Below are 26531 nucleotides of genomic sequence, written 5' to 3'. Positions count from 1 at the left end.
TTGTTGTCTTCTTTAATTTATTTCCTCTTTGTTTCCTCCTTATTTTCCACTTTGTTCTGGCATCTTCTGTTCTTTTGTCTTTGTTTCTGCGCATAAACCAGAGGCGTATTTAAGCTGGGCCCCCATCTGAAACGCCACAGAAGACGAGGAAAGAGCCATGTGTAATGGTGAGCATTTATCAGCATGAATTAAGTCAAAAAGAGGAGATACTTTTGATTGATGTAAATATGGATTGTCTTTGAAAGGATTGCAAATAATGCTAAAGTCAGCAAGAATCCTGTTGTGCTTCATTGTTGCTTATCTGACACCTGGACCCCTTATCTGGGTCCAAAGACCTGACCATCCAGAGTTGGGGTGTCAAAGTCAATTACACAGGCAAAATGTAATCAATGAAGTGTTGGAGCAAATTTACAAATTTATGATTTATTGGGTCAAAACAAACTGAAAATCCTGTCCAGAACTTAAATGATCTTGGTGTCTGCTGTCAAAACACATTATGTAGACCCTTTTTTACTAACTCAAAACACATGAGACACTCTGGTCTTTCTCCTTAAAGCACAGGCTGCTCTCTGTTTTTCATGGAAATGACTTATTCTGCGTCAGTGTATCTATTTTGGAAGTTTCCTGGTAAGTGGCAGCATCACTAATCTCTACTGGTTACAAACTGCATGGAGAGCAGCAACTGTCATATCTGTGGGTGCATTGATGTGTGTTAAATTTGTCTCTAATTTTGAGTCAACCTTGACAGGCCCTCGTGGGCCAATTTGGCCCCGGGGCCTTGAGCTTGTGATTGAGACCATACATGAGTTCAAGCTAGTAAAACTGTATTTGTCATTCCTCGAAGCCATTTCCACTTAGCGCTTTTAGAAAATAACTTTTTCCACTGAAATGTATTAGGCAAGACACATGACCAGTAAAAAATATTTTCCTATCCTGGGGAGCAGCAATTTTTTGGAATGAGACCTACTTTTGGCCCCCGCTGGGGACGTGCCCATGAGTACTGATATCTCATCTATTAGTGTTTGCGTAAACCTCTGGTACAAAGGAAAACTGACTCAAAACTGACAGTTATTAAATCCAACGGTGAAATGATGATGTATTCCTTGTTTTTATTTTACATCGTAATAAACACAATATTCTGTTAAGATAACATTTACATGCAGAGAATTAAAAAAATGTTCACTGTAATACTTTCAGAATACTTAAATTTCCAATATTTGAAATTGCAATTGCAAATGATTGACTGTTTTAATGAAACGAAAATAACTGTAAACGGTGACCAACCGCTCCTGTAATGCGATTGTGATCGTGACATGAAGGCGTGCGCATGTTCGAGCTCGACTGACGTCACGAAGCTGTCAGCCAGCCTGCGCAGACGGTGGTGCGCAGGCCGACCTCTTGGCTTTCGCTTCCTGAAAGAGAGGTCACCCTAACAAACTGTTCCCTTCGACCAGCGGACTGCTGTTCGGGGAGGCCATCCTTTCTCAGGAACACCGAGAGCCGGACACGTCAAGGTAACGGAGGAAGCGCTCTTTCTTTATATGTTCAGCCCTGACCTGCCGATAGAAGAGAGCTAAGCTAACACAGCTAGCTATCGCGCGGTGATTCTACCGTCTAAATAGACGCAACCGTTCTGTTTTTGCGCAACTCCTGAACCAATCGTCATGTTCCCTTTAATCTCTAAGTTTGCCCTCATCGTGTCAGTTAATACAGCAAGTGAATTTTCCGAGAAGCTTTCGCTATGTGTCGCGGTGCTTTCCCACCACCAGAAGCTCATGTTCCTTTTGGTGAACTGCGCAAACTTTTTTATGAGCCTACTCGCATTTGTCTGACGTGGAACTGAATATAAGCATCTGATACTGTTTGCGAACAAGCGTCCGTTAGAATTACATGAGTGGCAGTATCTGGTCCTGTCACTAAGATGTCACGTGTGTTTAGATGCTGTCTGTTGCGTGGGAGATACAGCGGTTCAAAGGTCACTCTTGGATCAATTAATGGACAAGAGACCATCAATAGTAACCGATCTATGTGCTGAGTTTTTTTAATCTATTCCATGGATTGTTTCACCTGTTTTGTGTAATAGTTTGAACTGTGCTCGCTCATAGATTGAGCCAGAGCTCGCCCACTGGTGCAGTCCAGTGTGATGAGTCTGCTGTCTGCGGCCCATCCCATCTATGTAACAGCCAACACCTCCATGGCACTCTGCCTCTTAAAGGCGCAGTTGCACTGTGTGTTGAATCAGAAAGTGGAAAGATGTGTCATGGATCAACTGACAGAGGAAGGTGGACTGTTCATTTGAACACTGTTCTTTATTTGTAGGCATCCATCATGTCTGACAGCAGGCATGAAGACGCCGACTTGGAGACAGATTATTGCAACGACTTCTCCAGTATGAACCGCCGCATGGACTCTTTCAAAGGTTCCAATTGGGCCAATCAGCTGTCAGCTAAAAGGCTGGCCATGGCCGGGTTTTACTTCACAGGTGAGGCAGATCGTGTCCGCTGCTTTAGCTGCAAAAAGATCGTGGAAAACTGGTGCCAGGATGACGCGCCCGTCGAGAGACACAAAGAGGTACACACCAACAACACTACGACGTATGGTGTGACATCCGTTTCAACAGTACCACGTTGACACATCAGCAGTTAACATATAATGAGTCAGATCCAGTGTAGTGACTCGTTCCTGCATGTTATCCTGCTCACTCCGTCCCTGGATTAACGTTTTGTTATAGAGATTCCACTGCAGTGATTTTTTTTTTAGTTTTCAACCTGTTTCAAGCACATATTGTAAATATCCACCAAGAATTCCTGTATGTCACTTGTTATACTGCCCATTAAAGCTGTTTCTCATTTCTGATTCCTTTCTTTATTTTTAGTCGCTCCATCCACATGCCCCCTTGAGCATTTTTGGCAGGTTTAAAACTGATCCAATTGCAAGTGATGCGCTAGATTTCATGATGATGCATGCTCATGTTTTCTGTGCAGAAGCTGATGTTGCATTTTGATGTTTCCTCCAGGTTTCCCCCACGTGCAAGTTCCTTAGCTGCAGTCACAGGCCGGAAGCCAACATGAGGTCCCCCGATACCATGCTGACCAATGGTTCCGACTACAATGAAGAAGCTGAAGACCTGCAGTATCGTCTGAGAACAGGAGAAGTCGTTGATGAAACCACCTATCCTTTGGCACCACACATGCAGAATGAGGACACCAGACTCGGTACCTTCACCTCCTGGCCGAGCAGCGCCCCAGTCAGGCCCAGAGATCTGGCTCAAGCCGGGTTTTACTACATGGGGAGCAGAGACCGGGTACAGTGCTTTTGCTGCGGCGGGATGCTCGGTGGGTGGGAGACAGGCGACACTCCCTGGGATGAACATCGACAGCATTTCCCCAACTGCTTCTTCATTCTGGGCCATGATGTGGGCAACATCCCATCCACTGGGGGAACTGAAGTGGAGGAAAACAGAAGCAGTCACAACGCTGTTCCGATGGGCCGCTTTGAAGAGAGGGTTGAGAGCTTCGCCGGAGTCCGGCACCCAGTCGACCCTGAGAGGCTTGCCAGGGCTGGTTTCTACAGCTTAGGTAGAGGTGTCGCGTTCATTATCTTTCAAACTGATAACATTTTGTGACCAAGGATAATATTTTTGCCACAGGAGTGGGCGACAAGGTGTGCTGTTTCAGCTGTGGTGGAGGGTTAAAGGGATGGCAACCGGAAGAAGACCCCTGGGAAGAGCACGCCAAGCAATACCCAGGGTGACCTCTTCACACCGACACGTCCCCACGATGGTGCCAGCTGTTTAGCCAAAGCTTTACAACTCTCATGTGTTTACAGGTGCAGCTTCCTGTTGGCAGAAAAGGGACAAGACTTCATCAACAGCGTGCAGCTTCAGAGCAGAAGTGGAGCTGTGAGCCCTTTTTTTTTTTAACGCTTGGTAGACTTTTCACCTGTCAGCGAATAGTTAAACATTGATAGTTGAAGTTAGCGGAATGTTTTTAATGTATAATTATTTTGACTGTTCATGGTTATTGTTGATCATCAAAGTGGAGTTACTTTCTATTTGTAGTTTTAATGGCTACAATGACGCCCTTAGTATTTATGCTCTTCTCCACATATCAATATTTTTGGGGCTTTGGGTTACTTTTTCACAGTGACATTTTCAACTCAAAACATCTAGAGATAAAGGCATAGTGCAAACTAGAAAAATCTTTCGTGTGACCCAGTAGTGTGAAATCATCATCGGGTCCAATATGCCCTGTGTGTGGACCTTTTAATCCCCAATTTTCAAAAGAAAAAAAAAAAAGAAAGTGTCAAAAGACACCCACAGACGTTGCCAAATTAGAGTCACAGGTGTCGCCATCTGCTTGTGTAAAGTAGTAACTACGTCAGGCTCCATATTTTCAAGTTTGGTCATTGAAATGCAGTGACGCTGCTTCTTGCAATTTTGCGACTTGGCGCCCAAAGGGTTAATAAATACATTGAAAACAGATTAGTAAAGATGCCAATGGTTATGATTAGCAAGCACCCTGATGCGTTGATATTAATATCACATTTATTTCAGAAATGACGCCCATCAATGTTACAAAAACACTGGATGACGGTGAATTAGTGAAAGGAAAAATGTATATTTGAGAACTGATTTATTAAATAGAACCAATAACTAACTTGGACGGGGAAAATATTGCTACTAGATTCTGCTTTCTTTTTATAGTCAAAATAACTCAGCCTTTTCCTGTTTGTCAGGCCAGGAGTCATCAGAACGGACTGTCTGGACACAGTGATGGTAAATGTTCACCTTCTTACTAAACACTTGCATGTAAAGTGTGGGTCATCATGTTTCATGACTGGCTTGTTAGTGTGTGCCTGCCAGAGATAGGTGTGCATCCGCATGGCCTGACCAGACTCAATTGGCTCTCAGTAGGCTGATCAATAGATGTGTGACGGGCCAGATAGGGTTTTATTACAGGTCAATCGTTTGCTGTCCAGCCGTTGCACATGTTCTCTATTACTGGACTCTTGTGTGTCCCTTTTGTTGAGCTGTGAGTAGCGTGTGATGATGAGGTCAGGCGTCGTTGCACCTCACTGTTCATGATCCATTTCTGGCGTCTCCTGCTCTCCTCATCCCCGCTGCCGGTGGTCTCGGGCTGGCAATTTGAACTGTGTTTTCTATTGTTTTGCTTCCAGAGTTGCTGAAATCCTCGATGGCCCAGAAGGCTGTAGAGATGGGTCTGGATCCACAGGTTGTCAAGAACACGATCCTGGAGAAGATGCAGAACACAGGGACGGCTTACTCCGATCTGGAAACTCTGGTGCAAGATTGCTACAGTAACTCACAGGAGAGCACAGCTTCCAACGGCGAACAGCAGGGTGAGTGACTCTTCAAGTGCCACATTCTCCAACGCCAAATAGCCAATTAGAACGGCCATTTTTTTTTTAACCTTGTCTCAGATGAAACCCCACTGGAGAAGCTTCAGAGGCTGCAAAGGGAGAAGCAGTGTAAAGTCTGTTTGGACAGAGACATCTGCATCGTCTTCATCCCCTGTGGTCACCTGGCGACCTGCAGGGAGTGCTCACAGTCACTGGTCAAGTGTCCTATATGCTGCAATCACATCCTCCAGAAGATCAAGACCTACAACACTTAAAAGAAATCCTCCCTCAAATGACGACGCTGCTTCACACGACCCTGACTAAATTGTAAATCGATGATTGTAAATAATCTGTTGAATTTAAGGACCTTGTTGTTATCAAATGAAAGTATTTTACACTAACTAAAGAGCGTTGCGTATATATATCATATATATTTTTAAAGCTCGGTTTGTTTGCTGATCTTTTAATTTATAATGGAAAACTTTGACATTTTTGCCGGATGTGCCTTTTCTGTGAGATTTTTACCACATCTGGTGTAGCAGGACTAGTGAGCTGGGTTTTGTTGATGTTAACCTTTGACCTTCTGCCGCTTAGCTAGACTCAAGATGACATTACACTTATTTTAGAGAGTGAATAAATTTGACTGTATTAACTGAAGTCTGTATTTCTGTTCCACCCCACTATTGAATCCAAGATTTGGAAGCCAATTGGTTCCTGTTGAACATGATGCTCTGCTCAGACAATATTTTGTAGACATTTGGTTTTATGGTGAATTTTAAAGAAGTTAAATCACTGTTTTTGAGTCATCAAGCATCTCCCACATTGTTTTCATCCACGGCATCTTTAGCTCTCGCCCTGTCTTTTCCACTCAGGAGTACGTCTGGAGGTGGCCTCACCACCACGCCCTCTCTGTGTCCGGCCACCTCCACAACGCTAGTGCACACCTCTGTTTGAATTTGAATCCCATTTTCTATTTTTTTCCTGGGAGTTTTGACAAACATGTTGTCAAAATCAACGGCATGCACACAACAACCGCACCCAAACTCCTGCACGCACCGCAACATGACCAGCACACTCACTGCTATGCACTACTGGTGCACAATTACTTCCATGCTAGAACAGGAACTTCAACCCGACTCCACCCAAGTGAAATACAAACTCTGCCACACACCTACATCTATGTACCGACAAGCCCACATGACAAACACGCATGTACTGCAGAAACAATGAAAAGGACACCTACACAAATGGCAAGCAAAAACTATCCCATAAGCACTGATTTACTGAACATGGAAATTACAGCTGAGCAGAGAAAATACTATAAACTCACTAGGTCTGCAAGTATCAACGATGACTAGACGCTGACTTGGCGATCAGTCATCTTGACGGCATATGACTATCAAATATTCCATCATGGACTTAGGCTTGAACCAATTCAATCAAATTAGACTATCAGTTATTCCTTACATTTGTTTCCCTTATAACAGAGGTAAATACCCTGATTCTTGAGTCATTATTGATGTCAACATTGAAAATCAAGCCATTATCATAAATATTAATATTGTTCTCCTCAGCCAAATTTCTACTGAACTACTCCAATAAGCCAAATATTGACATGCCCTTTCAAAGATCCCTTGAATGTATGTCTATAAACTTTGCATCACGCTTCACAAACTCGTCCCTCTATCATTTATGGCATTTAAGAATCGTTTTCCCTCCTCCATGCATTTCTTGAACGTCTCAGAGGTGCTTTAGTGCCACGCAGTACAAGAATGAGCTTTTCACAGACTCATAGAGTTAAGTGCTGTTAGAATCTTAACATTTTTATTACTCAAAAATGTGCTATCGGTTGTTTACTGTCCCGATGGTCCCGTAGCGACCAGAAATGTCTGTGTTAAAGTAGAAAAACACAATATATAAACAAAGTGAAAATAAATTTTTAATGGTGCGGCATAAAAGTCCGAAGAGGAAAGAACAAAAATAACGCACAATACAAACATACATCGGAATTATTACACAATATACGTTCTCTCTTTGATCATGTCAACAAACACAATCTGTCCACGTTGACCCGGGAGGAGGGCGCGCGCGCACAGTCTGGAGCCCCCGGATCCTTTGGACAGGGAGGGAGACGAAGACCACCCATACCTTACCAGTACCAGTGGCTGTAAAACCATCCGCCACCGCTAGTGACGCTCAGCAGTCTCGGTTCCGCGGCCGCTCGGTGGCAGCACTGCACCAGGATTTCCTCCTCCCAGGTCGTCGAAACAACAAACCGAACTACGGAGCAAGCGGGGTGAGACAACGTCCTAAAGCGCCTCCGACCGCCACTTTTGAACACTTTCCCAAACATTCACCGGAGCACTGGGAAGCGGCGCAGATTGAATCAACTCGGGGCTGCCTTTCCCAGCCGGGTAAGTTAGCTGTAAAATGGCGGAGAGCCGTGGAAGTTAGTTGGTGAGTGTTTTGCTAGCCTGGCTAGCTGTGGACGGCTGCCTCCGCCGAGCGGCGGCGTTAGCTCGCGGTGCTCGCTAGGCTGCGTTCAAACGGCACGCTGGCCTCGTTGCTTGCGAATATTCCACTCGCTTCGAAAGATAGCGCGGCACAAGTTAAAGCGGCCCGGTAACTCTCGGTTTATTTGTAAACAAAGTGTTTGTTGCTTATGCAATACGGAGCTGCTGGAACTCCCGAGGCAAGATGGTGGACGCAAGGACGTGATGTTTTTTTAGGCGATTTAGCACGGACCCTTTTGTGGGGTTTTCGAGTTATTTACTCAAATAAATCAATTACTCCTGACTGTGTTTGCTTTTGTTAGCAGTCTGGCTCGGACTTGCGCGCAGAAAGAAGTGAATTGAGGCGTCCCCTACTGCCGTTGTTGTGTGCTATTAGCATTAGCTCGTGTAGCTCGGTGGCGCTGTTTTGTTTTTATGGCACCACGATTGGGTAGTTATCCTGGCGCTTTTTATTTGCTCGCATTGCGCGTATTCGCCAATCCTTCGATCTGCTCAGAGCATCGGAGTGTGGTTGCCGATCACAGCAACGACTCTGTAGCCGCGTCAAGTCGTCGGTGCTAATCGCGCTAACACCAGAAGCGCACCGGCGTCAATTTTGACAGGACCCGACCGAGACCGCAGCCATGTCGGCTCGGTCCGAGCCAAGGGGACCGATGGTGTGTGCCCGGCTGAGATGAGAGGTTAAACCATGACGGGGAGCATGATACGCTTATTGTCTCGTTGGTCCTCCGCGGGAACATTTTATGGGGCACACTCACCACTTTGGCGCCACTTTTCAGTCAACACCCATAGAATCCCGTCATACGAGCACGTACTTTAAGGAAATCTCCCTTTGATCGCCTCAAACAGCATCTGTTTTGAGCCAAATAATCCCGGGCTCTGGGTGTATTTCCACGCAGTTTGTGCTCTTTTCGGTGTGGAAGGGATCCCATGTTTTTTTCACAGCAATGTTTTTTTTTTCTTACCGTCATCTGTATTCTTTATACAAAGTACCCTCAAGGTCTTGTGACTAGTTTCTCCGTACATCGACAGTGCTGTTAGATTGCGGCACCGAGCGATGTTTTTGAAATAACTTGGTGTGTTCTGGAGTCGGCACGCGATTGCTGAAGACGAATGATCTGACTTGAATGATTCTGACGATTTAAAGCCGTGTATTTGACCACATCTCAAAAAGTTACATCGGCCACTGCCTTTGATCTTCGTGTAGTTTTCTGTGGCTTGCAGTATCTTGTTGATGTTGGTCCTGCCCTTCGATTGGTTGAGATGTGTGTGAGGCGGATAGGGCAGTGCCATATTTGGCCATTGAGGAAGACACTTCAGTCTGACTTCCATGACGTTGCCTGTATACGAAAGGCAGCAGGAAAAGGGAGGGAGCCAATGGCTGTGGGAATGAGCACAACTAGAGCACCAGCATCCGCCCCCTGTTACCATGTGAAGCCTCTTTTTGACATCAACTGAGCATGTGCTCTGCTATAGATGTGGCTTTATGTGTTAATTTGTGTGCAATGAATCTCTTTATGTGTTGAGCTGATGTTGAAGACTTCATTTCCTAATTCTATTTTAGGTCACTTGTCTCCTATCATCGAAGGTTCCCAAGCCAGTCACACGTATACGTTGTCCAGAAGATGTTGCAGAAATGATAGCGGCACCAGAAATACCATCAGAGTTCGCTTATCCACAGTAAGTTTTTTTTTAAGTATTGCATTGATGTCTCTTTTCATTTGATATAAACATACAAACGTATTTGTTTGCAGGGACACAGACACACGATTCTCATCAGACACAGACTTCTCTGAAGATCTCGATGGAAGGAGTGGCAATGCTGCCAAAGGAAAGGTACTGATTGTAGAAGTTATTTTTATGGCTCAATTTACATTGATTTTACCTTGTTTTACTTTTCATAAAATGTTGTAAATCTGTGTCACTCAGAGTGGGAAGAAAGGAAAGAAGGCAGCTGGGGAGAAAGGCAAAGGAGGCAAGGGTGCAGGGCGGATAAATGGCCACCACCAGGAAAATGGCATGGAAAACATGATGCTGTTTGAGGTGGTGAAGTTGGGTCGAAGTGCCATGCAGGTATGTATGACTGCTGTCGTATTCCATCACCGTAGAAGTCGTGAATCTGGTGCTTCATTTGTAATTTCTTTCTTTCTTTTTTACATATCTATAGTCTGTCGTTGACGACTGGATCGAGTCGTATAAACATGACCGAGATGTGGCACTACTCGATCTCATCAACTTCTTCATACAATGCTCGGGATGTAAAGGTAGGTCAACCGAATTTAGAGTTGTCTTTGATGTGCTTACTGCAGATACTATCATATAAATATCACAATGTTTGTTGTGCTTCACCATATCTATTTTTTGTTCTAGGTGTGGTCAGTGGAGAAATGTTCCGTAACATGCAGAACTCGGAAATCATCAGACGAATGACAGAGGAATTTGATGAGGTAACTTTCTGCAAATTGTTCTCAAGAGTGTGGATAGTATTAAGGTCCAATAGCAACTAAGATGTTGTTTTGTCATATCCCATATAATATCTTTCATTAAACCTTGTTTTTCTCTGTGTGTTTTAGGACAGTGGCGACTACCCTTTAACTATAGCTGGTCCTCAGTGGAAGAAGTTCAAAACAAGTTTCTGTGAATTTATTGCGGTGCTTGTCCGCCAATGTCAATACAGTATCATCTATGATGAGTACATGATGGACACAGTCATCTCTCTTCTCACCGGACTATCAGATTCCCAAGTTCGAGCCTTCAGGCACACCTCAACCTTGGCAGGTGAGATAAATCTGCGTGTAAGATTTTACCCATAATCCAACCATTAGGTTTTATTGTTTTTGCCTGTCCATGATTTTTAATTCTTGTCCCCGATGTGGTCTCATAATTAACTACTGAATGCTATAGAGTTTGATTTGTGGCTTCCTGCTTTCAGTTGTTGGCGTAATTGATTTGGACTTGGCCACACTCACTAAGACGTTTTCCGATAGTCATTTTGTATACTAATGATGAACAACTGAAGTCAAAGGCAGTTCTTTTAAAGTGTATGGCAGTGGTGGAAAATCAATTAATTTAACATGACCTTCACCCCAGAATTTCTGAAAGAGAAGTGTGTGGTTGGTGGGTCAGTGAAGGGGCCGACAGACATCGCTTTGTCAGTGTAGCGTTGTTGGTGACATAATCACAGTCTGTTTGTTAAGTTAGCTCAGGGAAGTCGCTCCTCATTTCTTGTTAGAGGTTAATTCAAGTGAGGAATGCCTCTGACAGTTTACTGAAGTTGCTCCTCTAGAGACAATTTAAGTTCTGTAATAAAGTGCAACTGCAGAATGTTATGAGTGTAAGCATGATGCCAAGATGGAATGTTATGCTTGATCATGAAGACAAAAGCAGTGCCATATTTTATACAAATATGAATATTGACATTCAGACCCTTGCCAACAACGAGTACTTAATCGTGCCATTTCACATTCCAATGTTCCAATGAACATTGCCGCAACAAAAAATCCATCCAGCCCATGGCTGTTTCTGAATTACAATCATTTCTATTTTATTTGATGAACTATACTCAGCCCCTCCCCACACTACACTACTTTTCTCGATGTTTATGATAGCATTTCTATCTCCTCTTTTCTGACCATGCGCTTGCATTAGTTGAATATGAAACTGAATAGTTTTTCTTTTATGGTAGTTGAGAGAATGTTATTTAACTCTGTCGGCAGACAGGCCCAACATCTAATGGGCCCAGTGGCTGAAATCCACCTGTGTTGTTGCTGTAGTATTTGCAGTTTAATTAGTTTAAAGGTGTGAATTAAAATCTGGATTAAATTACATTGGTTTGGTCATTGCACCATGCCAATTTCTGACTGAGCTGTGACTGGGCCTCTAGCTTACTTGTGTATGGTGTTATGGTAATTTGATTTATGCTTAGACGAATGTTAAAGTTTGAAACAAATTTGTAATGAAGTTTCAATGGTGCTTTTCTCCACAGCCATGAAGTTAATGACCGCCCTGGTGAATGTAGCTCTTAACCTGAGCATTAACATGGACAACACCCAGCGCCAGTACGAAGCAGAGAGGAATAAAATGGTTGCTAAAAGGGCGAATGACAGATTGGAGTTGCTGCTGCAAAAACGTAAAGAGGTAGGGGCATCTCATTTTCTATCCTTTAGAATGGTACTGGCCTTTTCTGAAGGTTTCGAGTTGGAAGTGCAGAAACTATGAATTTGTACTACGTCACACACCAAAGACTCAGCTTTAATGTGTGTGTTAAAATGGATGAACAGCTGGTGCTTTTTGGCGTCTACAGTTCTGCTGCAGTTTGTCCTGCATACCTGCAAGAAATCTGTGCCTTGTGTTGTTGAACAAGCACAAACAAGAGTATTGGATGAGGAGCATTACGTTTGGCAGCGGCAGATGAGCACTTCCATTCAGTCGGATTGTTTTTCTCTGTTGCCAGATTTCATTTGGGTCTATTGATGACGAATTACGTTTATTATAGTCTTCCACTACAAATCCTACAGAACAACCCGGAGGCACAGTTCATGTTGTATCAATTTAATTTCTGTTATGTAAAATATCTTGTCAGTTGACCCTCATTGTCTTATGCTCATCATCTCTGAGTTTGAATCGTTAACGTTGTTATATAACCACTGAGTCCCATTGGGGATCCATCTGTTAGTTCACAGTGCAGCATGGTGGCACAGTTGGCTGTCGCATATGTCTGATTAAGCTAACTGCAGCGACTGCACCAAGCTCTTGCACAGCTTTTCTTCAAATATATATTGGTGTGTATTTTTCCAGCTGCAAGAAAATCAGGATGAGATTGAAAACATGATGAATGCGATCTTCAAAGGAGTGTTTGTCCACCGGTATCGGTGAGTTTCCCTGCATCTGAAATCTTTGTGAGGATCCTGTCTAAGTATTTCTAAAACAATTATGTTTAACAGAGATTCGATAGCGGAAATTAGAGCCATCTGTATAGAAGAGATTGGCGTATGGATGAAACTCTACAGCGATGCCTTCCTCAACGACAGCTATCTAAAGTATGTTGGATGGACGATGCATGACAAGGTAATAGCTTCGAACTTGGTTGTTATTATTTAACATTGTTTATTATTCGCACATGAATATTAGTCAAGATATGATCTGCAAAATGAAACCACTGATTGCATAATCCTCCTTTGTGTTTACGTCTTCAGCAAGGTGAGGTGCGCCTAAAGTGTCTGACAGCTCTACAGGGCCTTTACTACAACAGAGAACTCAATGCAAGACTGGAGCTCTTCACAAGCCGATTCAAGGTCAGCACCACCTGCTGGACGTTTGAGAGACTAACACATTTCAGGAAGACTAGTGTTTAGACGTGAGTGTAATTGTTGGTTTTGTTTTTAGGACCGGATTGTCTCCATGACCTTGGATAAGGAGTATGATGTGGCAGTACAAGCAATTAAATTGCTGACACTGGTCTTGAAGTAAGTACAAGTGTTATGGCTCCTATAATTGTTTGTTTGTCAGTAGTGAAGTGCTTGCTAACAGAATGTGTTCTTCTGATTGTCTCTGCAGTAGCACAGATGAAGTGTTGACTCCAGAGGACTGTGAGAGCGTCTATCACTTGGTCTACTCAGCACACCGGCCTGTTGCTGTTGCAGCAGGAGAATTCCTCTTTAAGAAGTATGTTCTACATTCAGAGGTGTTGTCCAGTCATTTCCGCTATTGTCGTCAAACATTGAATTCAATCATTGCCTTCAGGTTGTTTAGCCAGAGAGAACCAGAAGAAGAAGGCGCCCCAAAGAGGAGAGGGAGACAAAGCCCTAATGCCAACCTCATTAAGACCACAGTCTTCTTTTTCTTGGAGAGCGAGGTATGCAGCATGAGTATTTAGTATATTACTGTCTGCACTGCAGTCTTTCAAGCTTCTTCTAAAAATGTTTCCTTCAGCTCCACGAACACGCAGCTTACCTGGTTGATTCTCTCTGGGAATGCGGTGCTGAGCTACTGAAGGACTGGGAATGTATGGTCAGCTTGTTATTGGATGATACTTTGCCAGGAGAGGAAGGTACGTCTAGTCTTGCTGTCACATTGTAGACATGTGCCTTGGTTCTTCATGTTGATGAGCAATTGTTGTGTGGCTCTCGCAGCTCTCACGGACCGACAAGAGACGGCCCTGATTGAAATCATGCTGTGCACTGTGCGTCAGGCAGCCGAGTGCCACCCGCCTGTTGGACGAGGCACCGGCAAGAGGGTCAGAATCATCTCCTGAGTTCATTCATTTTATTCCAGTTTGACCTCTTGGTTGACTCTCTTGACTCTTAACTTCTTATATTGTTACCCTACCCTGAAATATGATGTGTTCCCCGATGTTTCTGTCAAAGTGAATTTATATTTTTATTCAGGATTTCATCTGATTTAGGTTTCAAATATTACTCAGAAAGACAACATAGACACGTGTTGAAGAAGCCAAGTCACGCATCATCTCAGCGCAAACAAAGCTGGCTGTGTAAACAAAAGGCTCTGATTTTTTTCTGCTCAGGTCATGACAGCGAAGGAGAAAAAGACTCAGCTGGATGACAGAACCAGAATGACAGAACTTTTTGCTGTGACCTTGCCCCCTCTACTGGCCAAGGTGTGTAATGACACTTAATACGAATTCTCAGTGCTGGCTTTATTTCTGTAATTCGTTGAAGACGAATTATTGATGATGCAACATCTTAATTGCATTTATCATCTTCACATCATTGCTTTCCACAGTATGCAGTTGATGCAGAAAAGGTGACTAACTTGTTGCAGCTGCCCCAGTTCTTCGACTTGGAGATTTATACCACAGGTCGTCTGGAAAAGGTGATTTGGAAAACCAACTCAACTTCAGGTTGTTAAATCATTGCGTTTGTTTCATTGTTTGACCGTTCTCTCCATCACAGCACCTTGAGTCTTTGCTGCGTCAAATCAGAGAAATAGTGGAGAAGCACACAGACACTGAAGTTTTGGAGACCTGCTCCAAGACCTACCATGCTCTCTGCAATGAAGAGTTCACAATCTTCAACAGGGTGGACATTGCCCGCTCGCAGCTGCTCGATGAGCTGGTGGATAAATTCAACAGGCTACTGGAGGATTTCCTGCAAGAGGTAATGATTCTAAAAGGATTTCTTTAGTCTGAATATTTGTTAATTGGGGCCTCATTTCACTGTCTGTTATTAAGGAGAAATGTTTGTAAATCATGCTTTAAATTTTTAAAGAAAAAAACATATCCTTAGATTGTTTGACTGATCTCTTTCTAGGGTGAAGATGCAGATGAAGATGATGCTTATCAGGTTTTGTCGACTCTAAAGAGGATCACAGCTTTTCATAAGTATGAATGAGTTTTCTTAAACATCCCATTTGGATTTTTATCATGAGTCTTCCGTCCGACCGTCTTAAACTTTCCTTTTCTTGTCTCAGTGCTCATGACTTGTCTGGGTGGGACCTCTTCACCAGCAACTTCAAGTTGCTCAACACAGGCATCGAGAACGGAGACATGCCAGAGCAGGTGTTTATAACAAAATGCAGTTTTTAAGCATGTTTAATGCAGTATCTTGCAAAGCACCAATCACTGACTCTTGAATTGTAATTGGTTCTTCTCGAGCAGATAGTCATCCACTCACTACAGTGCACCCACTATGTTATTTTGTGGAACTTGGCCAAGTCGTCTGAGGGCAGCTCTAGAAAGGTGAGATCTCCTTGTACCAACATCATCTGATTAGCATTGGTCAAAAAAGAAAGTGGGATGCTGATCACCTTTTACTCTCCTTGCGAACCAGGACGACATGATTACCCTGAGGAAGCAGATGAGGGCATTTTGTATGATGTGTCAACGCTACCTCACCAATGTCAACACCGCTGTTAAAGAACAGGTAACAGATGGAGCTCTCGCTCATCTTTCTAGTGAGACAAAGCACGGGCGGCGTGATCTTCACAGATGTAGCTTAATGCATGGCAGAAGGGTTGTGTGTCTGGTGGCAGCAAATGTGCCCTTTTCATGTGAAATATTCATCATTTTTTCTATACCTTGCAGGCATTCACCATCCTTTGTGACCTCCTACTCATCTTCAGCCACCAGATGGTGTCCGGAGGCAGGGAACACCTGGAGCCTCTGGTATACTCTCCAGAGGACTCACTGCAGAACGAGCTGCTTGCCTTCATCCTAAATCACGTTTTCATTGACCAAGACGATGACACAAATAGCACAGGTGATTGAAGTTTAGACCAGATAAGTCGAGTGGAAGGGTTGTCAGAACAAAATACTAAATGTTTTTCTTCCTTCAGATGGGCAACAAGATGACGAGGCAGTAAAAATTGAAGCTCTACATAAGAGAAGAAACCTTCTTGCTGCGTACTGCAAACTTATCATCTACTGTGTGGTCGAAATGAGAACAGGGGCGGACATCTTCAAACAGTACATGCGGGTGTGTGTTCTTCTCATATGCATAGTTCAAGGTGCCTTTGGGAGTGTGCTTGTTCTCTCAGTAAGATGACTGCAATTATTTCTTTACTTGCCTCCCTGCAGTATTATAATGATTATGGCGACATCATCAAGGAGACCATGAGTAAAACCCGGCAGATTGACAAGATACAGTGTGCCAAGACCCTCATCCTCAGTCTGCAGCAGGTTGGTCATCATATATTTGTCATTGGGCTGTGTCTGTGACCTGTTCTCTAACGTCATACTGGTCTCTTAAGCTATTCAATGAGATGTTGTCGGAGCTGGGTCACGGATTTGATCGATCCTCGTCTTCCTTCTGTGGAATAAAAGAGTTGGCCCGCCGGTTTTCGCTGACGTTTGGCCTCGATCAGGTTAAAACAAGAGACGCTATTGCAATGCTGCACAAGTAAGTGCTGGAAACAAAACATCAAATATCTGCATTTGTCTTCATGTTGGGGCATTTAAATAATCATATCTAGGACGCAAAGTACACAAAGTAACACAAAGTAGATGCTTTCCTTGCCTGCACTCCTTTTGATCTGCTACTTATTTAAAAATGCATTTGTCTGTCACATCGTCTTTTGATCTCAGTCCCCTGTGCAAACACGTTTTCCCGTTTGTGTTACAGGGATGGAATTGAGTTTGCTTTCAAAGATCCAAGTCCTCAAGGAGAAGGAGGCCCTCCCCTCAACCTGGCTTTCTTGGACATCCTCAGCGAGTTCTCATCCAAGCTCATGAGACAAGACAAGAGGACTGTGTAAGTGTTTCCTCTGACTGAGCAGCCGAGTCCGCAACAGATGTTTGTGTCAACGAAGTCTGACACGTGCATGATGGGTGCCTCTTTTCACGCACCATTTAGAAGGCAACTGGGCTATACAGTGTGTTGTTATGTATGCATGAGTTTCTGCATCTTACATGACCTCCTGCTTCTTTGCAGCCACATGTACTTGGAGCGCTTCATGACGTTCCAGATGGCGCTGCAGCGAGAAGACTGCTGGCTACCCCTCATTTCCTACCGAAATTCCCTGCAGGCCGGTGGTGATGACGATACCATGTCGGTGATGAGTGGCTACTCCAGCAGAGGTTCTTCTGTTCGCTCCAAAAAGATCAAGCCTCCTGCTGTCACAGCTGGAACTTCGGCAATCAAGCGGAAGCTGCCAGAAGGTATTAAGCATAACTGAACAAAGTGGTAAAATATTTCTAAAATTTGAATTCCACAGGGAATTTTAAAATCTTAACTTAAATGTGCAACCATGCAGATGCTATTAATTATTGTTTTTGAAAACTTTAGAAAAAAAAAAATAAATAAAACTAAGAAAAGGAAGAAGTGAAGTTTCCAGTGTGCGCACTTTGAGGAATGAAGGAGACAAAAATGCTCAGTTCTCATGATACAGAATTAATAAGATTGAATTGTATACACACGAGTTACAGCTAAATAGTTATCGTTAGATTACCTACTTTTGCAAATGATGCAAATTTTGAGCATCAGTTTCACGGACGGTGATTTAATGGCTGTTTAAAGATATTAAAAGGCAAGGTGTGGCAGCATTGTTAGTCTGACTCATTTCGGTCAAGTGACAAATGGCCTTACTTGAGGTATAAAAAGGTTTTAAGTGTAATAAAGAAAGTAAATCATACTAATGGTCCCAGTTAATGAAGGCAGTAAAAGATGGTATTGCATTAACGGAACATATGTAGCTTTAAGATGACTTCGCCGCTCTGTCCAACTGCTCCACTAAACTTTGGTTTTAATGAATTAGAAAAGGATCATAAGAAGTGCTGTAAAGTTAGAAGTACACAATACAATCAGCTCATTTGGCTGCTTCATCTCTCGTATTGTCAGTGGAAGGGGATCTTTGGAACCTTTTCCTTTTTGAGTGCAGCAGCTTGACTCCCAGTCTATGCTGAATATTTATAACTCCAGCTACACGCCGGCCACCTGTAAAAAGAGTGAACACCCAACACCTTTTCCTTAATCCGTCTCATGAGATCAATCCTTGGCGTTTGGTATCTCAAAAAAAGACTATTAATTGGCTTAATTTGTCAGCCAAGCGATTAATGGGTCCACTAGTAATTATAACCCAGCCGTGATATTGCAGCTGAATACCAGTTCATGCCAGATGTGCCGCTGCCAGCCAAGCTGACGGCTGAGCTGAAGAAGCAGATGGTGAGGAAAAGTCAGGAGAGTCAAACTGTCCTTCCCCATGTGCTTATAATTTCTCCATTAACTCGCCAGCCTGCACACACTTGCCGCCCAGCTTCAACTCAAGTCCTTTTGTTGCACGCTGCTGTTGAAGGTGTCCCGAAATGAAGAATACATTATGTCTCATGCTGGTGTCTTGCTTGCAGAGGAGAGCAGCAGCAGCGAGGTCTGGCAGCAGACCATGCAGACCCCAGTCATGATGGCCACCCCTCACCTCACATCCACTGCCATCCGTGACCCCAAGAGAGGTCGTGACGACAGCTTCATGGGAGTGTACGCCCTCCCTCACGACCAGCAGCAGCCCCATCAACACCCGCAGCACCATCCACAGACGCCACAGCACCACCAGACACCCATGGACTACAAGTACGTACTTAGTATTGCCAACACACCACAAATAATGACCCCAGAACAGTATGATATTGACTATTTAATCTTGTATCTTGAAGCTGATTTTTTATTACGTTCCATTGACGACTTATTGACTCACCCCAACGCAGAAAAATCCATATTCCATTCTTTCCCTTGCTAATTTTCTATTTTCTCTGCATCCTAATGCCACAACTCGATATTTCTTGATAACAGTGGAATCCAAGCCAAGCGAATTATCGGCTGGAGTGAGATAATTATGTGAGAAAAAATGATCCGGCAAATTAGGAATGTAATGAGTGTAAATGCCAACTTGCATGGTATTCATTTGAATATGGATTTAGCAGGTTTTTGATGAATGCCCATTTCCATTGATGTTCACATTTTGAGTGTTTTGTGTCTGTTTGGGTGTAGCTCCCAGGTGACGTGGATGCTGGCCCAGAGACAACAAGAGGAGGCACGTCAGCAGCAGGAAAGAGCCATGAACTACGCCAAGCTCAGGACAAATCTGCAGCACGCTATGTGAGAGAACTTACTGTCCCTTTGTCATTTCACAAAAAAGAAGGGTTCAGTTGCATGTGCTGTGTTTTGTTGGGGCAGACGTCGCGGTACTGGGCTTATGGAGGAGGATGAAGAGCCAATCGTGGAGGACGTGATGATGTCGTCCGAGGGTCGGATGGATGACCTCAATGAAGGCATGGACTTTGATACCATGGACATTGACCTGGTGAGAAATCATTAACAAACACTTTCATTAACATGGTTACTTTCAAACATTATCCTTGTTTATTGTCTCATGTAATCCTGACGTCCCCCTAAACTAAGCTCTTTACACAGTGTGCAGTTGACAATCAGCAACGTCTGAATATATTATTATCCCCTGTGCTAATGCAATGGCAGTTATTTGTAGAACAAAGACGTGGTAATTTATAACATGGTAATGACTCAAGCAACATGAATAATCAAACTGATGTTAAAACTACTTAACTTATTTACACACAAAACTTTGACTGTTGGTTTTTTATTCTTCAGTTTTAGTTTGGGTGTTACTGAGCACCAAGGTGGTTTCTTACGCTCTACTAAAGTCGCACCATGGTTTTTGCTCAGAGGGTTGTGTTAAAAATGTCCGTCACTTAAATGAAATAGTTTTCCATCTCATTTTCTGACATTTTCTCTAAACTCATCCTTCAGCCAATGCTGCAACACTGCTGCCTTTGTCTCAGTGAAGTGCAGCCGTGTATAGTTTTTGCCATTATAACACATTCCCATTCCATACATTGCTCTGGTTTTCTGGTTTTATTTGCCCAGATTGTTCAGCACCAAGAGCCACACCTGTGAATGTAGTCTGTATTTTGGCAGTCCTTGTGCAGAAGTGTGGGGTGCTACTGTAATAACGTAATTGGAGCACTGCTTCTGATGGTGTTAGAATTCTTTTTGCTTAGAGATGCCTTTAAGCAATTTCTATAATTTGTGTGTAAAATTTTGTTGGCATAGGCATAATTGTCAATAATGGGTCAAATATTGTTTTTATGATGCAGCTTTGGGAAGAGTATTTTCTGAATAACTTGTGGGTGTTTTGGAATAGTTGATAAAATGCTGCTTCTATCTTTTCTTTGGGAATTAAAGTTCTTAAAAATCTGAGTATGGTATTCATGGTTGGGAAATATGTGCTACTTTTCTTCAGCCCTCTCAGAACTTACATTCCAAACATTAACGTGGAGGACTATATAATGGAAATGTTTTCTTTGTATTGGGTCCGTCATAGTGAGGGTGAGCGAAGAAGTGTTATTGCTCTCTATCATCAAGGTCTGTTTACATTATATTTTTGTTGTGTTTCAAAATATTGTTGAAACATAAGCAGTTAAAATACGAAGCTCAATAAGTGTCCAATTTTAGAGCCTCGATTGCCTCACTTAAGAAGAACGTGAATAGTTCAAGTCCTCTCAGTTGAGGTTGCTCTTGATTTCTCGTGGCTGAAAAATGGCCCAGAGCTATTAAACATCTGCACAGAGTCATTTCCAAACTACGACAAGAGTTGAATATGAGTCATAGCCAACAGCTTGCTTCAGGCAGAATATCTGAATTCATGTCAAGTGACAGCCAATCAGGGAGTTTTGGAGACAGCTGGGATGATTTGCTGACACAAGTTGTGTGTGGATGCTGTCTTTTTTTGTGGGGAAAAATCAACATCCTGATGTTTTCTAGCCCCTTCAGATCAGCCTGAAGATGCAACTGTGAGTTGTGAAAACATTGCAGTAATTCCTCAGCTGGTGTGAGACCGAGGACGCGCAGCAATCTCAATGAAATCTGGATAAACACGTACGAAAAAATAGTCCTCGCAGTCTCACAAAAACCTATTTGGATCTTCAAAGATGAACAAAGTACTGAGCCGCGGGTGCTTTTGGCAAACATCTGCACATGAAAAAGCATCATGACTAATTTATCGGACCATTTGCACAAACTCCACAGACGAACGTAAAGTCGGAGTCCAATTGAAGCTGAGAAATGTCTATTTTGGATGCTGCGTCGTTCTGCTCTCGTGCAACTGTCATGTCGAATCAGATGGAGATGTGGCGCGGCGTCGCTTCTCTCCATCCAGTCCGCCAAACTCTCCGAGTGTCTTTTTGACTAATATAAAAGTCAGTGAAATTTTAATAAGGCTTCAATCTTGTTCTAAATGCTTGGTCTTTCTTCCCCAGCCTCCCTCTAAGAATCGGCGCGAGAGGTCTGAGCTGAAGCCGGACTACTTCGACCCTGCTTCCATCATCGACGAATCGGTACGGCACCTCTTGCATCCCCCTAGTGAAACCTGTGCTCATGGTGCAGCTACCAGCTGCTGCACCAGTCTGATGCATTCACACAACAGCTCTGTTTATGCTTATTTAAAATGTTTATTGTGGTAAGATGGAACAGAGCCTCTGTTACGAAGATGTTCTCAGGTGTAACGAGGGTGAGTGAAGCCAGATCAGGCTGAATGGACCAGAAGTAGCTGTGCACGGTCCCGACCTGCCTTTGTGGGTCGCCAGGACTCCAGCCAGAAAGAAAGGGAAAAAATGATGAGAAGAGGTCAACAAAGGTCCTTCACACCATTAAAGACCTGTGATTAGCTGTTCCAGATTTTCAGTTCTGATTAACTGCGCTTGTAGATTTTGGAACGACCCTCGCTCACTCCCACACTGGATCAGCGACAGTCAAGGCCCATATTGTTTCAGCCTGTTGTTTCATTGGGACCTTCCAGAACTGTTCAAATCACTAAACTTGACGTGCATTCATGAGTCCCTGCTGAGTCAGGAAAGTGCCATCAGTATTTCCAGTGCTTCACGTGACAGAGTTCAATACAACAGTTATTTTACGCAGACTTGGGCGTTAGACACATGCATTGCTTTCTATCGCAGCTCTAGTAGACACTTGCTGACTGGTATGACAATGAACATCCCTGGAATGGTCACTGCCGAAGTTTATCTTGGTGCATTTTACTGGTCACGTTGCAGCCCTAAAAACACACTCACTCCTGGTTTCCACCAAAGTCTCTGAGCTACTGAGGTGTTTCTGCAGTTGGTGAGAGCACCACAGTGCTCCCTCCAAACCAGGGTTGGGCAAACCGTTCCTCAAAAGGGCCACAGTGGGGACAGGTTTGGGAGTCAGTTTCATGAGTCAGGTGATCACCAGTCCGGTGCTGCTGATCTGAAACCTGATTGGCTAAACTGCATGTGCTTGATCTGTGGGAACAAAAACCTGCACTACCCCAGCTCTGCTCACCCCTGCTGTAAACAGCGATGCCAGTAGAGAGCTGGAGTCTGTGGTCTGTAGTAGTCTGGATCCAGAGCATGCTGTAGACCCAAGTACCAAGGCCTGTAGGGAACAGTTTTCCGAGTGAGAAACTGTTGGTCAGAGCCCACGTCAGAATCAGCAGCGTCCTTCTGGCAGCTCCCCCGTACACGCCCACTGGTGTGTTCAGGTGCGTCAGAATTCCTGGCTACTACAATGCAAGCGCACCGGAACGGTTTCTCCATGTGTGGCACTTGTTCATGAGCCGCTGTGAAAATGTCCCTAATGCTCGTCTCAACTTTCTTCCAGGTGCTGGGGGTGTCCATGTTCTAAGCTAATGTCTGGATGATTTTGACGCTGGGAGGACGGAGGAGAAGCTTTGTATTTAAAGAGAATTTTAGATGCAAACACAGATGTGTTTTCTGTAAGAAAATGAGAAAAAAAAAGTTTTTTAAAAAAAGAAAAAAAAGAAAAAAGAGAGTTGTGGCTTGTACTCCACGTGGACCAATGACGACCCACACTCAGTGTTGCTTGCTCAGACAGGACTTTGTTTCCAAATGTACTTTTCTAATCTTGGGTCAAGCTCTTACTGTTGAGATCTAGTGTACCAGGCCACTTCCAAACCTACTAGTCCAGAAAAAAAAGTATCCATCATAGCTTTTTATTCCTCCTTTTTTTCCAGGCAGGGATAAATTGGTGTGTTTTAACTTAAGACATGTTTATGTTTAACCCTTTTTACAATTGTAGTAAGTTACCAGGTGTGAAGTAGTAATTTATAAACAGACTGTAGTAGCTTGCCTGTACTGTGTTAGCCCAGTGGATGGAGGTCTTTCTTTTTTTTCACCCCCGTGCTCCTCTGTTCCTCCCTCCGCCCTTCGCTTCTCGTCCCGGTCGTTGGACCCAAAAACCACTGGTGGTTAAGACGCGTAGTATCAGTCAGGATCCCTTTATGCTGTGAAGATTCCCAGAGTCCAGCGAACGCCCCACACTGTTAATCAATGATGAGATACTTCCTGCTACGAAGCCACTGTGGTTTCACCTCAGCGGCGCCACCATGTGGGCTCCAACCTTTTGTCCCCCCCGCCCCCCTTCCTTTTATCGATCCAGCAGCATAATGTTGACATGGGTATTTACATTTTAAATAAAAGTTCTATATGAATCGGTGCTGATTTTATAAATGTTTTGGTTTTCATATTTTCAAGTCGGAAAATGGCCGTCGTGCAGCGAGAAAGATTTTTAAATTTGTATCCTTATCCCCCTCTTTTTTTTTTTTTTCTGTCTAGACTATGTCCTTGGATTTTTACTTTTTTTTTCCCCTGCGTGTTAATGTTTGGTTTTAACAAGTGAAAAGACTCAGCTTTAAGGGTTTCCTCTACATTCACAGTCCTGTCACCAAAATTCTTCAAACGTTAGTCATGGGGCGAACATGTTGAATCAGCAGCAGCAGCGCTGTGGCAGCTAGACCAAGCTTCACCTTTGTTTGTCACTCGCACACACACACGCACACACGCACACACACACACGCAGTGAAATGTTTGTCTACTGAAGTTTTTAATTTTGTGGTCATTCCATGCTTTACGCCTTAAACATGCTGGTGAGCGTCACCTCCTCTCAGTAACTCTTCCATGTCCGAGGCTCCGCCATGTTTAAAGGTGAATAATAATAATTGGCTTCATCTTAGAAACATGAGGTGGTCAGATGTAATGTGATAACGTAGATCAACGGCCTATGATGTGTTTTTGCCTAATTATTTTATGTAAGTAAAAAAAATTCTTTTAAAGAAAAAGTACTGTTTATTGTTTGTTACCACTACATTGGTATAAATCCTTATTAGATCATGTGTATATATACAAAATTTAATTTTCTTCTTTTTTTTTTTTGGCCATTTCTGTGTTCTTGTTTTTCTCCTTCTTCTTCTTCCTGCACTCTTGCCTCAGTTGTCTATTATCCCGCCCTTGTTCAGTCTGTTTTCTGATTTGTACTTGTCTGGAGACAGTAACTTTTGAATAAAAATCAACACATTTCTTTTGTGGCCAACCTTCACTGACTGCTGATGAAACCCAAAACACCACAGTGATGTTGAGACGCTGGTGGTTTAACAGCGTGGTGTCATAGAGTGTCCCTGGCCTTTCGCCCTGTGTAGCTGGAATTGGCCCTATAAAGAAAACATGTGGCCAAAAATACATTTGGAATTAAATTCATATTTTCCGCAGTCATAGCCTTAATTTCCCTATTGTGGGCAGAACAAAAGCTCTCTCATGTCTTCGTGTATTGACATGTGCAACCGTCGGCTGTCGCTGGTTTCACATGGCAATCGTCGGTGAGAACTAGAAGTAATCCATTACTTCCTTACCACTGTGGAGTATAAGGGTTGTCATAATCACGAAATAAATCGAACAAATATTCCTTATTTACTGGCCAAAATAGGCATATTACCCCCTTTAACTTCTCAATCGTGTCACTGTCGTCTGTCCTGACTCTGGGATGACTAACCTTTATTTATTTATTTGGCGGATTTTCCCGTGATGGACTTCTTTTCTAGTAGTCTACCGTTTAGTAGCCAGCAGGGGGCGCGGCCATCCAAGCCTTCTCTCCTTGGAAGGCAGTGCATTCCCTTCTCATGGTGTCACTGCGTCATCTACTTGTTTGTTCGAGAAATGCTTTGAATGTGCAAATCTGTCCCCCCCACCCCTGTCTTCATCTGGTATTCAGACAGAGCGGACAGACTATAGAGCGCATGGTCGCCGCCTCTCCAGCGACCACAGATTGAAATAGTTCCTGCTTTTGATGGAAGCGTGTTGTCGCCGCAGACTCCATTGACTACTGGAGCTCAGATGACTAACGCCTCGCCATCAGATAGTTGAGATGCTAATCCATCTGCAGAAGCTCAAGCTGCCGCTGAAAGGAGGGGAAAAAAAGTGCAGCTCCTGTCGTGTTGTCGAACCAGTTTCTTCTGAAGGCTGAGGTGTTTCATTCCCACATCCTGTCCGTCGCTGCCAAAACAATTTTTCACTCGACTTTACTGTGTAATGTGTTCCCACGGCGGTGCATCTGCTGAGCCCCGGTTGGGTTAAGTTGGGTTTCTGAGGTCGGCTGCTGAGTCTGAATCACAGCTTCTGTTTACTTCCTGATAACCCCAGGCCTCGGCGGCTCTGTCAGCTAAAGACCGCGGCGCGGGTCAAGGAGGACGGCGGGCGCCCATCCTCGCCCGCTCGCAGAACTGACACGTCTCCGCTTGAAATTCCGCCTGTGTTTTCGTCTAATTGATTACGAATCTCACCTGAGCGTCTGAAGGAGAAGGAGTCTTTTGCGTTTTTTTTCTGAAAGAAGATAAACCCAGACCATTTTAATTCGGAGGAGAAATCATTAACGTGGCCATCGCCACTAATCTCGGCAGCTTTGGAGGCCAAGAGAGAAGCCGAGAAAATCATTTACCCGGACCTGACTGGGATTAGAGCGCACGCCGGAACACTAACTCGCCGACTCAAGTGCCACTCCATCAAGATCCGTCTTCTGACGTGAGGCTTGTGTCGACAGCTTCGAGAACCTTGTTTGATGGAGAGAGTCCTACAGAGTGTTGATGAAGCTTCATGAAGCTTTGTATTTGGAGGTCGTAGGTGGCGCTCTCCGGCTGAACCAGCTCAGTCACTCAGCATCATCTTCACCTCTCCACGCTGTCACTCCGGTTCTACATCACAGATTGCTGACTTGTTTTAAACTTGAGGCTCGGGGCCAAAACTGGGTCGGGAAGTCATTTTCTGTGGCAAGAGCAAGAGGTTGAGACTGTCGACACTAATCTAAAGTGAGTAAAAACTTCATCTAAATTTATCATCAAAGTTTTCTCGGTTGGTGTGACATCACATTTCAG

The 26531-nt window shown here is 43.7% G+C and overlaps 2 protein-coding genes across 4 annotated transcripts; both read left to right on the top strand.

Annotated features, from left to right (window-relative positions):
• Window positions 1–132: 132 nt before the first annotated feature.
• On the top strand, window positions 133–6018 carry xiap (X-linked inhibitor of apoptosis). Of its 2 annotated transcripts, none has more exons than XM_053879665.1 (9): window positions 133–167; window positions 1455–1514; window positions 2320–2571; window positions 3017–3578; window positions 3650–3749; window positions 3829–3901; window positions 4738–4777; window positions 5179–5361; window positions 5443–6018. In XM_053879665.1, exons 1-9 carry the CDS (start codon window positions 165–167, stop codon window positions 5634–5636), a joined length of 1467 nt encoding a protein of 488 aa, XP_053735640.1. In that variant the 5' UTR covers window positions 133–164; the 3' UTR covers window positions 5637–6018. The 2 variants fall into 2 exon arrangements, with proteins under 2 accessions (XP_053735640.1, XP_053735641.1); XM_053879666.1 differs by lacking the exon at window positions 133–167 and having other exon boundaries at window positions 212–1514; window positions 2320–2389; window positions 2483–2571.
• A 1492-nt stretch (window positions 6019–7510) lies between these two features.
• stag2b (stromal antigen 2b) lies at window positions 7511–24691 on the top strand. 2 transcript variants are annotated; one of them, XM_053879147.1, is made up of 34 exons: window positions 7511–7657; window positions 9439–9554; window positions 9629–9710; window positions 9804–9947; window positions 10042–10138; window positions 10245–10321; window positions 10448–10652; window positions 11860–12011; window positions 12672–12745; window positions 12818–12941; window positions 13070–13168; window positions 13260–13339; window positions 13431–13538; window positions 13617–13728; window positions 13806–13923; window positions 14006–14109; window positions 14398–14490; window positions 14616–14705; window positions 14786–14989; window positions 15143–15213; window positions 15303–15390; window positions 15490–15570; window positions 15662–15754; window positions 15916–16090; window positions 16167–16306; window positions 16408–16509; window positions 16581–16729; window positions 16952–17080; window positions 17261–17487; window positions 18673–18892; window positions 19310–19417; window positions 19496–19622; window positions 21595–21672; window positions 22973–24691. In XM_053879147.1, exons 2-34 carry the CDS (start codon window positions 9511–9513, stop codon window positions 22994–22996), a joined length of 3819 nt encoding a protein of 1272 aa, XP_053735122.1. In that variant the 5' UTR covers window positions 7511–7657; window positions 9439–9510; the 3' UTR covers window positions 22997–24691. The 2 variants fall into 2 exon arrangements, with proteins under 2 accessions (XP_053735122.1, XP_053735121.1); XM_053879146.1 differs by having other exon boundaries at window positions 7564–7775.
• The last annotated feature ends 1840 nt before the right edge of the window (window positions 24692–26531 follow it).

Source organism: Synchiropus splendidus, chromosome 11 (genome assembly GCF_027744825.2).
Source record: "Synchiropus splendidus isolate RoL2022-P1 chromosome 11, RoL_Sspl_1.0, whole genome shotgun sequence".
NCBI lineage: Eukaryota > Metazoa > Chordata > Actinopteri > Syngnathiformes > Callionymidae > Synchiropus > Synchiropus splendidus.
This window is presented reverse-complemented; position numbering and strand designations above follow the sequence as displayed.

What these genes read in the sequence shown, in the direction of transcription:
- xiap (XM_053879665.1), top strand. An exon ending in CGAGAGCCGGACACGTCAAG is followed by an intron (nt 1,515 to 2,319) that starts GTAACGGAGGAA and finishes CTTTATTTGTAG; the next exon opens with GCATCCATCATGTCTGACAG. An exon ending in CCGTCGAGAGACACAAAGAG is followed by an intron (nt 2,572 to 3,016) that starts GTACACACCAAC and finishes TGTTTCCTCCAG; the next exon opens with GTTTCCCCCACGTGCAAGTT.
- stag2b (XM_053879147.1), top strand. Translation starts at nt 9,511, where the DNA reads ATGATAGCGGCACCAGAAATACCATCAGAGTTCGCTTATCCACA. An exon ending in GGAGAATTCCTCTTTAAGAA is followed by an intron (nt 13,539 to 13,616) that starts GTATGTTCTACA and finishes CATTGCCTTCAG; the next exon opens with GTTGTTTAGCCAGAGAGAAC. An exon ending in AGACAAGACAAGAGGACTGT is followed by an intron (nt 17,081 to 17,260) that starts GTAAGTGTTTCC and finishes GCTTCTTTGCAG; the next exon opens with CCACATGTACTTGGAGCGCT.